The 17,188-nt window shown below is 47.4% G+C and overlaps 2 protein-coding genes across 3 annotated transcripts in view; both read left to right on the top strand.

The window, feature by feature from the left end:
• The window catches only part of LOC143349933 (uncharacterized), an 81,470-nt gene extending 66,742 nt beyond the window's left edge, over nt 1-14,728 (top strand). The window contains exons 2-10 of one of the 2 annotated variants that reach the window (XM_076781593.1): nt 1,165-1,208; nt 2,569-2,976; nt 4,972-5,199; nt 6,023-6,211; nt 7,326-7,419; nt 8,373-8,837; nt 8,910-9,342; nt 10,141-11,824; nt 13,451-14,728. In XM_076781593.1, coding sequence (XP_076637708.1) covers nt 1,165-1,208; nt 2,569-2,976; nt 4,972-5,199; nt 6,023-6,211; nt 7,326-7,419; nt 8,373-8,837; nt 8,910-9,342; nt 10,141-11,824; nt 13,451-13,588 — 3,683 coding nt within the window. In that variant the 3' untranslated portion in view covers nt 13,589-14,728. Of the gene's footprint in view, nt 1-1,164; nt 1,209-2,568; nt 2,977-4,971; nt 5,200-6,022; nt 6,212-7,325; nt 7,420-8,372; nt 8,838-8,909; nt 9,343-10,140; nt 11,825-12,293; nt 13,427-13,450 lie in introns of those variants that run through there. The other variant, XM_076781594.1, reaches the window with a different exon arrangement.
• Nucleotides 14,729-15,502: 774 nt separating this feature from the next.
• On the top strand, nt 15,503-16,727 carry LOC143349881 (uncharacterized). The gene is made up of 3 exons (XM_076781492.1): nt 15,503-15,783; nt 16,048-16,163; nt 16,225-16,727. The coding sequence occupies exons 1-3, from the start codon at nt 15,613-15,615 to the stop codon at nt 16,577-16,579; spliced, it is 642 nt and encodes a 213-aa protein (XP_076637607.1). The 5' UTR covers nt 15,503-15,612; the 3' UTR covers nt 16,580-16,727.
• The last annotated feature ends 461 nt before the right edge of the window (nt 16,728-17,188 follow it).

The raw sequence follows: 17,188 nt of genomic DNA on the forward strand, positions 1-17,188 counted from the left end.
AAACCAGATCTGGCCTACGATTAGACGACCATCGAAGCGCGATCAAACGGAATGCGTTCATATAAATTTCTGATCGATTCCTCGTTGCCACAGCTTCGCGCGAGCGTTCTTCAGAAAGCATTTACGTTGTACGAGACGATGCATCGATCGTTGGTACGCGATCTCGTTCGTTAACGCGCGATTAAAATGTTACGATCGAAAATCGCAAGTGCCCGCGGCGAGTAATCGTACCTTCTCCCGGGATCGTGGATTCGTTGGCCCGTTTGACGCGTCAGGGGGGTGGTCGAGGGACTCGGTAAACATCGTCTCGAACGGTAATTACGTTAAATAAACGCGTCGTCGAGGGTGTAGCTTGAACAATCGGGTCACTTAAACGGCTGCGAGCGACTCGAGGGCGTTTGGAGAAGTTAGTCCTCGTCTTGAAATTCCGACTGTCGAGTACACAGAGCCTCCGGGCCTCTGGAGAAAAGAAGACGAAAGAAAAGGGGAGAAGAGTCGGGCTCGTTTCGAACAAACGCAAACGGATAATCAGAATTTTGAATTTAGTTTGAAACGAGCAAGCTCCGGGTACCTACCGGAAATAAAAAAAAAAAAAAGAGACACTCCGAGCGGTTGGTAAGCGAACGCAAGCTCTCTCTAATATTCCCAGGCTTAATTACGATGACGAAACGAATCTGAGAAACGGAAAAATGCTTTCGAGAACGAGGTACTTTGGTAAAGCTCGAAAAAAATCTCACGTTCCAGAGTGAATTTTTGTTGAAATATCCTCGTCAGCCACCGTAGTCCGTCTTTCCGACTTTCCGTTTTTCATTTCCCGCGCCCCCTTTCTTCTCATTACTTTTTCGCGCTTTGTCTCGGTCCTCTCCGTCCTTCGTTGTTTCTCTTCCTCGCACCGATTCGTTCGCTCCGCGGTCTTTCATCCTTCTCCCGTTGTCTTTTCTTTACTTTTCCCCCTTTTCGTTTTCAGTTATCCCCTTCCGTTGCAGTCGAAACTATTAACGTCGCGGAATATGGTGGAAACTGTTCGCGCTACGTTCACCACCGTAATCTTACATTCACCTCGGCGTACTCTCGTTTCCCCAATCTTTCTTGCCGCGACAACTGTCCTTTGTCTCGCGAGGACCTCGCCCCGTCTAACGAATCGTTTCTCGTTTCTCGTTACAGATGCCGAAAGCAGCGCGCAGGAAACAACGTTACGAACCGTGCCGGTAAGTATCACGGAATCCTAATCGCCGTCGGTGTTGATCGAGACGAGCGTCGGACCGATATTTGTACCTTTGCCAAAGAAGAAATTACGGCGTGGAAGGAACGTGCTCGGAATCTATCGTAAATCGTTTCTTAGCGGGCAACCGTTGACCTTTTTCTTTGGAAACCGACGCGTCGCGACGCGGCACTCCGTAAAACAGGAGCCAGAGTTTGCATTACGTTCGCTTTGTTACGCGGACCGTAGCCGTTTACGGCTAGAGACACAGCTATTTCGTCGAGATGCGTAATCACGGGGACCTAGTCTCCCTTATCAAAGAGATTATTAAAGTTTCGCGAAAGGATTTGCCCGTGCCAAGGAAATTCCAAGTGTACCGTCGCCTCGAAAACGAGGCGAGGGAAATCTAGTATATTAACTGTATCGCGGACAGGAATATTCGGCCGCTGAAAATTTTATGAAATTACGCTCGAACGTGATTTTTCTCTAATAACGGGAATTTTATCGGTTGAGTATCATTTACGTAAATTTTTGGTCGTTGGTAAACCGTGAACGAGCAGATAAACTTGCCCGCATTGCCACTAACTCTCCCATTTTAAACAAATATCTCTCTACTCTGGTTGGAAAATTACGCAAACAAATGGATATCGATTTAACCGTTCCGATCGAACGAGTCGAATACACGCACCGGAACGATCGAGCGACAAATTAAATTTACAACTGGCTTCGAGCGTCGCGAATAAATCAATTAAACGGATCTCTGGCGAAATAAAAGGAGTGAAACGTTAACCGGGCGAAACGGGGTATGATGGACATCAACGTTCTGCGAACGTTAACGAAATTCTAACATTGTTGTTCGTTTAATTGCGCGTCGTTGTATTTACGCGCGGAAATTCAATAACGTTCTCGAACGCATAGAAGGGTATCTTTTGCTCGAAAAGCAATTTACACGGGCAAACAAGAGGAAGTTTGTATAAAATAAAATCGAAACAATTAAATTACGGAAAATAACCGGAGGACTTGATTAAAAAATGTTCTTATTTTCGCGCTAAAATGCGTTCAAATTTAGTACGTACGCGTCGGTATTTGCCGATCGAACAATTTAAACGAACGTAATATTCTGATATGGTTAAACTTGGATGGTAAGTTGATAGCGGTGCGCGGTGTGGGCTATTGGAAAAGTATCATAGCGGGTCCGGAATGGTACTCGAGTCGATTGCGTTCCAAGTAGCCGTTTTCATTTCCGTGGTTTACGTCTCGCGTTGATCGCGCATCCTAACGGGGACCAAGTTCCGGACGTAAAAACCGCTGCGATCGTTGTACGCACGGACGTCGAAATTGATCGTGGCCCGATCGATTGGTTTCAGGGTCTGGAGACCTGGGGCTCGAACACGACCGGCAGGTTCGCCGAGGGTGCGGTCGGTCAAGGACGTCCTTCCCGAAAACGACTCGAGCCAAACAGGCAACGCCAACAGGAGGAGAATTACGAGGGTGGAGAGGAGTACGCGGACGAGGAGGAGGACGAGGACGAGGACGAGGACGAGTACGAGGACGAGCTGAAGGCCGTCGCCGAGTCGCACGAGGCGATGTCGAGAGACGACACTAGGAACTCGAACGTGTCCGCGGCAGCCGCGAGCAAAGACGACGCTGGACTCGGACCCACTGCTGCCAACAACTTCGACTCGCACGAGGTAATCACGGCCAACGATTCCGACGAGGATGTCGCCTCCAACGAGGCGATCACCGACGAGATCGTCGACAAGTACGATCAGGAGGTTCGTACCTTTTCTCTCATTCTTCTTCGCTGATCGACTTTTACCAACACACTACACCCTTTAGACGATTTCCAACATATTTCAATACCGCTTTGGATACGTAATTTTTTGTATTATCACAGACGAGGTATACTTTCGTGGCCCAATCTGACTGATTTTAGCGTCCTCTTCTCGTGAATGGTGGTCAGTTGAAAAGCTATTCACTGAATTAGCATTGATGGACAGACAGCCGTAGTGTGTACGTAAATACATGTGAATCGACTATGAAAGAGATTGAAATTCATTTCCAAATCTGTTGGTAATGTGAGTGACCCCATAAAAATGGATCGAAAAAATACATTGGGTGAAAGGTCTACTCGTACACCTCGTCTGTGGTATTATTTCGCTTTTCATTAGTGTTGCTTGATAAAACTTTCAACGTTCCACGTTCGCGTAACAGTTTGTTGCGTCACGTTGAGCAGAGCCTTGACACCACCGACGCGTCGTTTCGTTCGTGGGGGAGAACCATGACCCGAACACGGCCCAACCCTGACCTACCCTGCATCGAATCGTCCCTTATTTTCCCTGCTTCTTTCTCCGTTCTATTTACGACTAAGCTGGCTGCCAGCCAGGATAACCGCGACCGCCATTCCAAGGGATAAAGATGCGACTGATTATCCATTTTCCATGGTCACAAAACCGGTTAACGGTACGGCTGATGCTGTGGGATGTAATTGGCAAGGGAAGAGGAAGTAAATCGTTCTGATCGATGTTTGAAACATTGTAGCTACGTGGGCAACCTTTCGGGAAATTCTCCGTTGTAGAACAGTGGTGTGTTAAGAGTCGAAAAAGTACGGTGTCGTTTCCACGCAGTTGCTATCGATTCCACCATACGTCGCGTCGTTCGACTTAAGACTCCAAGTTTCGATTCGTTGAAACGGCTCCATCGACGACGCCCATTTCGCGTCACTGTCTAGAATTTAAAACGAAACGGAAAGCAAACGTCGAAAAGAATGGAGAGCGGTACAAGTTCCAAGTGGACTCTACCCATTTTACCGAATACCCCTACGAGTCTAACGTTTATCGATACGCGTATACGCGGGCCAGTTTCGTTGGACTATCGGAAAGTACTTTGCATCGACAGGAGTCCGAGCTGTTTCGCGATTGGAAAGCCATTTGTAACGTCTTAAGAGGGAGCCTTAAATTCTTAAAGGTACGCTATCTGTCTCCGAAAACGTATCGCCGATGCGCGCCGCGACGCGACGTTACGAACTTCCGAATCGAATACCTTTACGTAACTCCTTTTACTATCGAACGACAGCATTTTATCGCATTCTTTATTTACAAGCCGCGTTACGGTCTTCGCGTGCTCTCTTCCGGGATTTTAACTTTATTTCCTCGTTGAAAAAACACTGTGGATTCTGTGCTTCGTTCCGATAAATCCGAGAAAAATTAACGTCGCCAGGAAACTTGTACCTCTTGGACACTCGTACGCGGCAGCTCGTTCGCAATTGTAATCGAGCGGTAACGCGAACGTTCGTTACGTGCTTTTTGTTCGTAGCAAAAGATATTTACTCGGATCCCGTTGAAACGAATCTTTTGCGCAAAGTTAACTCGGATCGCGAGCAAATATCGTACTTTTAAAACGCAGAGGATGGTTCCAGCTCCGGACCGTGTTCGGTTAAATATACTGTTTTGCGATTTGATCCGCCTTTCTGTCTTTGGATTTACTAACGAGTAAAATCGAGGATATCTCGTCCCCGGGTTTCCGCGTATCTGATAACGAACATCGTTACTCTTCATCTACGGTAAAGTACGAATGGGAAATGAACGCATACCAATTACTGCGATTTAAGGTTTGCAAATTGAACCGCGTTCCTGCTGACGAATGAAAATGTTTGAGATCTCGGATGCCCGTAACGTGAAAATATTTTATCTACTGGAACCGTTGCACGTTACGGACGTCCGATCGTGTTTTTCGGGGACGAGATCGTAACGAGGACCGGTCGATCGCAGGTTTACGAGCTTCTGAAGTACAAAAAGGAACGGAACTCCTCGAGTCACGGCGGAGACAGCAGATCGAAGACGAAACGCGTGCCGACCGTAAAGAAGGAACTAAGCACGCAAAAAGAGATACTGATAGGCAGCAACGAGACTAGGGCGACGGAAAGCCCGGTGCTGGCAAAGGATGCGTCGAATCATCCGATCGAGGCGATTCGAAGAGTAAACGTCGGATCGAACAAGGTGAGTGTCAAACTCAAACGTTTCCCTAACTTTAGCGAAGAGGAATTTACATACAGGGTGTTCGGTCACCCCTGGGAAAAATTTTAATGAGGAATTCCAGAGACCAAAATAAGACGAAAATTAAGAATACCAATTTGTCGATGGAGGCTTCGTTAAAAAGTTATTAACAATTAAATTCAAATTTTTCAAATCGTTCTAAAAAAATTATTTTCGGTTGCGGGGGTCAATTACAATCATTTTTGGTCATTAGACATACCCTCGAAATCCTACGCACTTTCGAGAAAAAAATTCCTTACCGAAAATACAATGTCTGACCATACCGTTGATTGCTTCCCCTGAAATTTCTTAAAACTTTCGAATCGTTCTGAAAAAATTATTTTCGGTTGCGGGTGTCAATTACAATCATTTTTGGTGAATAGACATACCCCTGAAATCCTTCCTGCTTTCTAGAAAAAAAATCGAGAAAGTGTGAAATTTTTCGACGGAAAAAAAATATTTCAAATCGTTCTGAAAAAAATATTGTTAGCTGTGGGGGTCAATTTCAATCATTTTTGGTGAATAAACATACCCTCGAAATCTTGCGCAGTTTCGAGAAAAAAATTAATTGTTAATAACTCAAAGCCTCCATCAACAAATTGGTATTCTTGATTTTCCCGCTATTAAAATTTTTCCCCGGGGGTGGCCGAACACCCTGTATAATTGCACGGCGGACCGCTTATGACTGCGAGCGGTGGACTCGGTGTCTTCTTATTATTATTACTATTAAAATTTACGAGAACGTTAGACGCCGGAACAACTAACGAACCGACGCTTTTGTTTGCAGTCGATAAAACTAGAAAGTCCGGCCGGAGGTGAAGTCCTCGTCGACGATCGATACCCCGAGTCGGAGTTGAAAAGCTCGAAGAAGTTGGACAAAAGGCAAGAAACGGTTCTGAAGAATCTGAAATCTTATTTGTTGACGGAATACGCAACCGAGGAGGAACAACTGCAAAAGCTGCTTCGCGATCTCAGCGTAAGTTCGTAGGGTACTTATCGTTTCGATAATTATTCGTCCAACGGTTGAACCAACTGTGGAAAATACGGAATACTTGGTCGTTCACGTTCCCCTATCTTTGGCCCTCGGTTTCGAATATCTTGCTAGTTGCAGTTTAAGCGAAACTAAATTCGACGTATTCTTTCTGCCCTTTGAAACGAAGGAAACGAAAGATAGGTATCGGAGGATCGCCGAAATCGGCTCTAGCGAGTCTGCAAAGCGAAAAAGTGTCGGTTGTAAAATGGCAATGCAGCCGAGCAACGGTCAAAGGATTCGGCCAGGCGCGAGGAAATTCTTGTTCGGTGCGCGATGCAAAGCGAAAACAATGAAGAGAAAATGTATTCATCGTCCTTTCTTTCGCATCGTCGATCTCAAAGGATTGGAAACCCGCGATCGATTGACTAGCTAGCTAGGAGGTCCTTGGCCGTCGCGTTCCCGTACGAATATAACCGACTTTATTGTATCTTTGCTCGGAATCCGCGCGGAATAACCGCAACGGCCGCCCAGCTGCACACCGAATAATCGTGGATGCCATGGATCCAGGATTCCAAGCAACGTTGCACGCGTTGACTCGGTCGTCGTTAATGATCGTCTACACCGCGGCTCGGAAAATTCCCAGCGACGCGGTGTATTTTGCGAAACACGTTCGAGCAGAAAAACGAGGGGAAAAGCGCGGCGACGCGGAACGAGGAAAAATTCTCGCTGGTGCTGTCGCTTCGAAATCGAGGCCGGTAAACGCGCGTTTCGTCGTACAACGTCGCTTCGTAACTTGGATTTCGTTAATAATCCTCGTCGTTTCCTCTTCTTAATTCGAAGCCTAGAACGCGTTCGAGTTTGAGGGAAATCCGAAAGGTAGCCGATCGTCGCGTGGGAATGGTTTTTAGTAGTAAAACGGATGGTGGCTCGATCGAAAGCATGCCTCCCGGTAGGTTTTATTCGGGTCTGTAGTGAATGTTTTTACAGGAGGTTGTTTCGAAGCAACAAGATTCTCGTCTTTGTGTATACTAGAGAACGACGGACAGAGTTTACGCAGCAAGCAAATACTCGTGCTTTCGGCTATGGGATAACTAATCGTCGATACGCTTTCGACTAGGCTCGAGAGGACGCTCTGGAGGAGAACTGGCTGAAAGTCCTGGTGAACCTAGCAGAGAATCAGATCCGACGGGAACGCGCGCAGAAACTTCTCCGTAAGTAACGTTATCGATATACGAGTACCTACGTATCTTGAGAGAAATCGTCGGAGGAAAAAGAAGCCTGCGAAACGGTTTGCGATCGGTATCTCGGCAGAATAGTTGGATTCTCGTTAATCGTCGATCGTATCGAGACCGTGTACGCGCAACTTGGCGCAAGGATATCGGTTTAACGAGTAACGAACCTGTTGGAGCGTCGCGATGGGAACGATCAAGACTAGCAACTAATTATCTCGTTGAAAAGTTTCGAAAAACGTTGCGTGTTTCGAGTTGTCGAAAGAGCAGGAATCTTTTCGTTTCTCGGAAGCCGTTCGTCCGATAAATAGATTCGATCGAGAGCAATAGTACCCGGCCATTAGACCGAAAGAGCACCGAACGCGATCGAGAATCCAATAAAGTCTCGCGATCGGTCGATTAGACGGATAGCGTCTGCATTATTGCCCGGTCTAATTGCCCCTTGACAATTACTTTGTTCGCATAACGTGGAAACGAATGTAATTTGCCCCGGAGGAGCCTCGAAAGGAACGTATAATTAAAAAACTCGATCGATTCGCGCTTTTGTTAGATTACGCGAAAGGAAATAAGATTAGAGCGGGACCGTTTCTCGATTCCTCGCGACTCGTTTCGTGCAGGGGTTGTCCATTAATTTGGTAATTAACGCGCGTTGCTCGCGGTGGGTAATACGTATACGGGGACAGTGAATAATCCGGGAACAAGTTAGTTCGTAGACGAGAACAACGCGTAAAGAGCTTTGCACGCGAAACCATCTTAATCTCCGTTACAGGAACAATGCCGTTTTAATAATGGCCATTAGGTAACGACGATGCGCGTCGCGAAACCTTTGCTTCGAATCGCGGTGCTCTCTTTACGGAACACGAAATGGACGCGTCTCGATCGTAGGTATCTATCTACTCGTTCGATTGAAAATTATCGTTCACGATTGTTGTCAGTAAACACGGTGAACGAGACGAAGCTCCCGAGAAACGGCCTGGACCCGGCTAACCGAGGCGACATTTATCCCGACGCGACGGAATCCTCCATCGATTCGAGAAAGTCGCGCAACAAACTCAACAACAAGAAGAAGAAGAAGAAGAAGAAACAAACGCCAAGGCGTCGTTACTCTACGAGCACGTTTGATCCGTTACCAGAGACAACCACCACCACTACTACCACCACCACCAGCAGCAGCATCACGGAGACGCCGGCCGTCCAGTGGCGTCTCTTCGCGGAAAGACTGTTTGGTCCGTCTTGGAATCAAGAATCGAACAAGCATCCAGGGACTTTGGCCTCCGACGAATTCACCTCGGAAAGGAGAGTCGGAAAAGTTCCCGAACCCGAAGATCGGAGGCTCGTTCGATTTGGGAAACTCGGTGGCCATTGGCCCGATCGCCGAGAGATCGCGAACGCGTATCTGGGTACGTACTTGCATTGTTGCGTTCCGGGAATTTTTAAAACGCTGCTCGGTCAACGTGTCGCTCGCTTTACAGACTCGGAACGCATGCCGGACTACGATCTGGACGAATCGTACCAACGACTACGGTACGATCAGGTGCCACGCGCGCCCCAGCACCAGCAGGATCATCGAAGCGATTTGAACGCGCAGGCTGACGGTTTCGAGCGGAATCGGGACTACGAAGCAGAGGCGCGCGATTTCGCGGCGAGCAAGAGCTGGCCTGACGCTAGCTACGAGTACGATTCGCCTTGGAACACCGCACGACAACCTCCGATGCCGATCAGCTCCGGAACCTGGCCTTGGAGGCAGCAGCAGCAACCTCGGGACGACCCCGAGTACTGGTCCTCCCACCGTAACAAGTTCCAGCCGATCGAGGAAACCTATCGGTTGCAGTTGCGCGACGACCACGCGGAATCCGAGAAACTCTGGCACCCGCAACGGTTGCAACTGTCTTGGAACAGAGACAGGTCAGTGTGCGTTCTCGCCTTGTTCCTCTACTTGAGAATCTTTGCTCTATCGGCTCTTTCTCTTATCCTTTCTTTCTTCCCCGATATATACAGGGTGTTCGGCCACCCTTGGGAAAAATTTTAATGGGAGATTCTAGAGTCCAAAATAAGACGAAAATCAAGAATATCAATTTCTTGACTGAGGCTTCGTTAGTAAGTTAGTAAGTTATTAACAATTAAATTCAAAATTTTCAAATCATTCTAAAAAAATTATATTTAATTACAGGGGTCAATTACAAGCACTTCTGGTCATTACACATACCCCCGAAATCCTACGTATTTTCAAGAAAAAAATTCAGTACGGGCGGAACTTTGGTATTCTTGATTTTCGTCCTATTTTGATCTCTAGAATTTCCCATTAAAATTTTTCCCAGTGATGGTCGAACACCTTGTATAATATATCTTGATAACCATTGTACGAGAACCTTTTCACCGAAAAGGTTCCAAATGTACGATCAACATTACATGTATGTCGATTCCGAAACGGTGCTACAAGGGTTATCATCTATCGTTATCTCGGTCTCGTTGCTTTTTCCATTATATCGAGTCCCGTAAATACGCAAGGCAGTCCCGAAACGATGAAACGCGCAAGTTGTTCATTTGTTTAGAAGCAATCGGAAGTTGGGGGGTATCCAACCGTCCAACGATTCGGACAGAGATTCGAAGCTAGAATAGAATAGAAACGGTCGATCGAGTAAAATTGAACCGCGTCGCGACAACTACGCGGGTATCTGAAACGTCTGAAATTTGTCGAGACAGGTCCGCATGGCCGATAGAACGGTCCTCGAAAGACTCTCCTCAGTGGCAACGGAACGAAAAATCCGCAAGGATGTACGATCGCGAGCAGACTGACCCAGCTGCCTGGGAGAAGGGTGAACATCGCTCCGAGTCGAACGGGTCCTCGACGAAGCAACCGTCCAAAGAGAAGATCGTTTTTCCGAAAATCACGATGAAGACGTGGAACAGTCTGACCTCGGACCCGGCTACCTGGCCGCACAAGCTGCCGGGCGCGAAACCGTGGCCGAAAGACGAAAATGGAAAGTCCTACAACCCGAACGCCGATCTCGTTCGGAAACTAGGTTTGGACAAGCAAAACGACACGGCATGGTCGTCCAACGAAGAAACGGATAAAACGAACGCGGATAGGAAACCGAAAGACGAGAAGCAGAACAGAGTTTACGGTTTGAAAGAATCCATGATCGGGTACGATAAATCGGACGGCGACAAGAGCAATTTGAGCGATTACGAGGCGAGGTCGTTGGCCGACTCGATTACGCCTTGGGCACGGCTGGCGGAATCGAAAGGCTCGAAAGAGTGGACAGAGTCGAAGAGTAAGCAGTCCGAGGATACCGATTATTGGAAATGGCCGGGATACCAGGATAAAAGCTCCTGGCCGAACAAAGCCGCTCTACCCAAAATCCAGTCGGTGGGTGCTTGGGTGTTGTCGACGGACAAAACCGCCTTTTGGGAGCCTTACCGGATCGAGCCGATCGAGCCCGCGGACGACGAACACGACGACGATGCTTCCCGCGGTTGGTTAAAACCGATCGGTAGGTCGAGTACCGAGGCCAAGTGGTCCGACAAAGGATCCTCCAGGTCGGACAAACCCCTCTGGTCCAAGACATCGAACGATGCGGAAGTTTGGAAGTCCGGGAAACCAGGTTCTTGGTTCGCGAAAACGAAACAGACGGAAAAGTCGAGCGACCCTGACTCGTGGAAAAGGAAAGAGGGAGGGTTGGCGTGGTTGAAAAAAGCTCAGTCCTGGCCGACTCGGGACGGGAACGAGAATTCTTGGACAGGTAAGGGGGCCGATGTCTCCTGGTCAACCAGATCCAACGAATCCTGGCCGTCGAAAACCACCAACGGGCAAACAGCCAACCACGTCGCGGATTCTTCGTCGGTCAAGACGAAGGAGAATGACTCGTGGAAGATCGAGGACGCGTGGTCGGGAAAGTCGAGCGATCGGAGCGGCGGGGGTTCGAAAAGCAACGAGCCGTCCCCTTGGCAGAGAAAGATCAACGACAAGTGGAATTACGACGACAAGGCCGGTCCGACGGGAACCTGGCCGTCCAAGTGGAAGCAGTTCGCCTACCATCGAGTAACGGCCATGCCGATTTCGAAACCGGGAACCACGTCCGACGGTGTTGCGTCCAAGACGAAGAACGCGTTCGTCGCTGTGTCCGCGGTATCGTCGCCGAAATATACCGGGCACGAGGGGAAGAAGGACGACGACGACGCGAGGAACGAAAGAACAAGGTCCGAGGATCAGGGACGGTCTAGCGATAATCAGCTTCGAGCGAATCTCGAACGCCCTATCAGCGCCTGGAAGAAGGACCTTGGTCAGCGTTCGAGTTCCACGAAAGTCAACGGCGATCCGCAGGAGAACAAGCACGAGGCACTCGTGCATAGTGACTTCTGGTCCTACGGAGAGGACGAGGCTGAGGTGAGCGCCGATCGCAATTTATTAAATTCCGTGCTCGACTCGGAAAATGTATAGAACGAGCGAGGGTTTCGGACCGTCGGTACCACTCGGTAGAGTCGTTGACCGATATTTCATCGAATCCATCCGCGAATTAATATCGAGACGCGCACCCTCGCTGATAAAACGTTAAAGAGCCGACGAGCCACCGAAATCAGAGAATAAAGTTGCGACCGCGGTCTATCTATCCGTGTCCGCGGATAATAATAAAGCGCGATCACCGAGTCGCGAAAATCGAGAAAAGTCTGGACGATCGTATGGCGCGTTTCCTTGGACGGTCGATCGAGTTACGAGACCGTTTGGCCCAACTTACCGTCAAGAAACTTTCCTCGCCGAATTGGATTCGGCACTGGATCGCGTAGAAAAGTTTCTCGGCGAATAGTTGGTCGAAACTCGACCGCGCGAGTAAATCACGGTTCATTGTACTTTGCAGCGTGCGAAAACCGATCGAGTTTCTCAAGCTCTAATTCGGGGAAATTCGTCACCGCCGTTGCCCCATCCGTCATCCTCCCTCTCTTTCGCTAACTTGTACGTACACGGTTTCGTTCGACGCTGACGCTCCTCTTCGACTTTGTCCAGGAATGCGTTTCCAAGTTGGACATTCTTCGGCAACCTCTCGATAAATTAAACGTCCTGGTACGGAATACTGTGCGCTCCTCCGTCCTCGTGTAGATCGATTCGCGGTGATGATACCGTGCATGATTTAACAAACCGATGGGTGGTTTCGATGAAAAGAAACGGTTCGCCGTCGTACAAGTGTGCTCGCGGTATTTAAGAACGGTGAGAAACGAAACGGGCTGCTGCTGCTGCTGCTGCTGCTGCTGGTGGTGGTGCAGCTAGAGAGACACTCGAATTGGAAGTAATCATGATCGTTGCGGTGTGCCTTTACGTGCCGCAATTTCCGGGATCCGTTGACGAGGACGTGCCTGGACTCGGACGAGATGCCTGCAAGCCAGCCGACCGGCCGGAAGCGACCGATGCTTTCCTTCCGGTGCGGACCTTACGTGATCTTTCGTTTGATTGGGAAAGTTCGCCAGGCCACGAGCGTGCCGAAACGAACCATCGTTAATTAAAATAACAACGTTTCTTTTGCTCTCGGTAGATTCTCCAACGAGAAAAACGTTGCTTTCAAGGGCAATAGGACAGCCCAAGGAATCGGCTGCTAACAGATTTATGCAGATTCACGTCTCGACAGAGGAGACAAACGGAGGCGAGTACGAAATAAAGAAGCAACGATTACGAACAAGAACGTTGAAAAGAAAATCGATGTACAAAATACAAGAATATCGCTTATTCGTAGGAATTTCAGGTTACTGGCAGTTTCCACGGAAGGAGAGCTCTTTCAACGATAAGAGAAAGCAAGATAAACGCGGTACGTCGAGAAAAGGATGTCGCGAAAGAAAAAAAGTTTACTCGCGCGATCAAGTAACTGTCGCTTTCCGTAGTTTTCGTTTCATTTTTCCTTCCGGAACCAGTCTAAACGCGTCGTAATCGGACTAATTTTATACGTATGTTAGTAATAAATTTAATCGTAGATAGGAAGACGTACACGCACGATTGCTCGAAGCTTGTTTCTCCGTTTATTTGTAGAAAAGAAGATCAACGACAGGGAGCGTGACTACGGAGACGACGTCCACGGTCCCGACGAACGTCACTTCGTCGGCGGCGCCCCGTCGTGCGGGGACTAACGGTCTGGAGACGAATCGATGGACGATTTCGATGAAATAGATCGATAATTTACGGTAGATCCTGATCCTGATCTTGGCCGACGCGTGCGTACCGATCTGTTCCGTCGACGGCGACGATAGACTACACGATGTCTGCAAGGAATTTAAAAAGCGAGTCCATTGGCCTCCTGCCAACGCGTACCGAACCCTATCCTCGAACCTCTTCTCGGTTTCTGGTATCATCAGCGTCGGGGCAGACTCTGTCGAGACCTAACCATTCCTCGAACGTTGCGCAAAACCTTTCGTTTTCTAGCTTGGAAAGATTTATGGCCGATACGTAAGGGCAGAGGAAATATCGTCGCCTCGATGGCACGTTTTCTGGACGAGAGAGGCAACGAGTCGCGATTGGTCGACGAAAGCGAACAATCTTTCTCGTTCGTATACGAACGAGACATTCAGATTCAGGTCCGCGATCTAACGAAAATAATATTTTAAATACTTCCGATACGCGTTCTTGCATTGCCTTGTCCGTCCGAGCTATTTTAAACCCACGCTACTCGCAGCTCTACCGCGTACGGTCAAGCTTGTTCCCTTCGTCGATTAATTACCAACGATCGCATTGTTCGCATTGTTTAAACTTTCGTTCTTAAACTAAAGTACATAAAGTATATATATCTGCCTTATTTACCGTTGTACGAATAAACTTATCGAGGCAAGCTTGTAAAATCGACGATAAACGCCTCGGTATTCGAAGCGATCGATGGAAGAACGCGATTTCAGCGAAACCGTCGATTCCCATTAAAGATCGAGCGAGCGATTTAGAGAGCATATTTGAAATTTAAATGAAACTCTCTCGAATTTTAAAGACCATCGTCGCGTCGTCTCCTCGGTCGAGTTGTATATCGATTCGTCGGAAATCGTCGCTCTCTCCGAGCCCCTCGTCGATCGGTTTTACTCTTTTAAAACAATCGTTGACGCATTACTTGGTTTCCCGTTACTAGCTACAAAGTGATTGGACAACGCATACATTGTTGCACACGCACGCGACAAGGGACGAAAGGACATCGTCGTAAGGGTACGCCGGTCGGCGTGTCTCCTCGAATTTTCAGAATTCATGTACCTTTATAGGATCCTCTGTATCTATCCGTACGTAGGATATCGATTTAAGGGAAACGAAAGAATAAATGTCGTACGTTGTATATTTCCGGCCTGTGTTATTCCTTCATTCGTCTCCGCGACCAATATTTTTACCAATCCTTTGTTCTTTTGCATTCCTCGATCGCTATCGATAAGAATCGTTACATCACTATTTAATATAGTATAACTATTTTATCTATAATAATTATCGTAATCATCGATGCTCATTTATAGATAATATCATGACAAAAATCGTTCGATCAAGTTACCTTGTTTATCTTTCGATATAATCGAATGAAATCATTTGATATCGACGCATATCGTGCCGTGGGTATGCACGATATTTCGTTAAAAACATACGTAATTAACATTTGACGTAAATATCATCGGAAATTACTTCGTATAGATGTGGTACGTGCAGGTGGTACGACAAACCGTGCAGTTGTTACGAGGCAAGATATTTATTTAACACAGTTGGTAACTCGAATTTAATTTGTGCAATTTGGTACGACAATATATTTAGATTTGAATAAAAGACAGATAACACGTTTAATTTTCATTTTCAGAATGAAACGACTGAATAGTTTTCACAGAAAAGTACTGTTTAAGAAATACATAGTAGCGGAGTATTGCGCGGCGTTACAACGATTGTAAAATGACTGGTCAACAATCAAACAATCCAAAGGTAACAGATTCGAATCCTATATCCCTCTTCTTCCCTTATTGATACAATTGGTGCACCTTGGACGGTGCAAAGTAAAATAAATAAAAAATGCTGATTGCATTGACGTTTGCGTCTCGATTTCAAGGTAATTTCGCCGATACGATAAGATAATCGCCAACCAATCGTTCCATGACTTGTATGCAGGTATATATACGAGATGAAATCGTGAAAACAGTTAGGAAACGTAGGTAGATCACTGGCCGCAAAGGGTTAACTAGAAAATCATGGCACTCGCGAAATTCTTGCTGATCGGCAGCCTGTTGGGAATCTCCGTTCAGGAGATCTACGGTCACGGTATGATGATGGATCCTGTTCAAAGGAGCAGCGCTTGGAGGAAAGGATTCCCGGTCGAGCCGAATTACAACGACAACGAATTGTTTTGCGGAGGAATGAACGTAAATGTTTTGTTTATCACTTTATCCGCGGGAAAAATTTCTCACTCGATGTGTTTACCAAAAGTTTCGATATTTCTATTTTATCGTAAACTAATGTACGGGCTGAAATGACGGGTTTTTCGGTTACCGGTACGTCTCCTGAAAACGCAACGTGCGAGACACCGGTGCAAGAAAGAAAGTCTGAAAGCAGGCTGGAAGCGCGATCGAACGATGAGCGTAGCGGTGGTTCGCTTCTATTATTAATTAATTTTTCGTCTCGTGTAGGTTCAATTTGAACAAAATGGTGGCAAATGTGGTGAATGTGGTGACAATTATGTTCTTCCGCGACCCAGACCGAACGAAAATGGCGGCATTTACGGAACTGGGCTGATCGTAAGGAGGTAAGCGATTGCCACGCGAACGGTGGGTTCGATGGGCTATCGATCGAATACTTGGTTCCAGGTACAATCGCAGCGAGACTATTAACGTTAACGTAAAGTTAACCGCCAACCATCGAGGAACGTTCAAGTTCGATTTATGCCTGCTGAAGCGGTCGAACGAACTCGAGACCGAGGACTGCTTCGGTCTTCACCCGCTTCTATTAGCAGACGGTTCGAACAGTATGCCAGTGCCCTCCACTCGGATGGAGTTCAACGTGCCGATTCGTTTACCTGGCAACGTCACGTGCGAGCACTGTGTGCTCAGGTGGACCTACCGTGCCGGGAACAACTGGGGCGATTGCGGTGACGGTCACTTTGCTATGGGCTGCGGAGCCCAGGAGACATTCAAGAACTGCGCCGACGTCGCCATCTCATAACCGAGCCCCTCGTAAACGATCCTCCCGGCAATCAACGATACCAAATACATATGTATATCATTGCAGATGATCACTGCGTGTTGTTTCGATACATCGCACGTGCTCAATCAATAATGTTTCATTATTTCACGTATACAATTATTACCTTGAAAATTATATTTTAAACAAAATAATATTACGTATTACAGTACACGAGCCCGACTAAAGGAGACATATTCGGAACGCGAAATTGCCGCCAACGACTGATGGCCAGTTATTCGGACACCGTTAAATAAATTGCGCGTAATTCGACAGCTGTAATTGCGTCATTAACGGCGGCGCTGCGTGAAACGTAAATTCACGGGTGAACGATAATTGCTAGGACCCAGACCGCCGGTAAATTCGATCCTGGTGCAATTACCGTATTCGTAGACTGTTCGATGGAACCGTCTCGATGATCCGTATTAAATTCAAATCTCGATCGTTTCTAGTTTGCGAAAGGAATAACCTGTCGATCAAGATATCGTTCGGCTCCGTACTAAAGAACAGCTGTCTGTCCTCGAAGACTGTAGTTCTCCTACTAGAGGACGCAGCGAGTTGATCGGCGGTGTTCGGGTTGGCGCAGCGATC

The sequence above is a fragment of the Colletes latitarsis genome, chromosome 14, assembly GCF_051014445.1.
Source record: "Colletes latitarsis isolate SP2378_abdomen chromosome 14, iyColLati1, whole genome shotgun sequence".
NCBI classification, from domain to species: domain Eukaryota; kingdom Metazoa; phylum Arthropoda; class Insecta; order Hymenoptera; family Colletidae; genus Colletes; species Colletes latitarsis.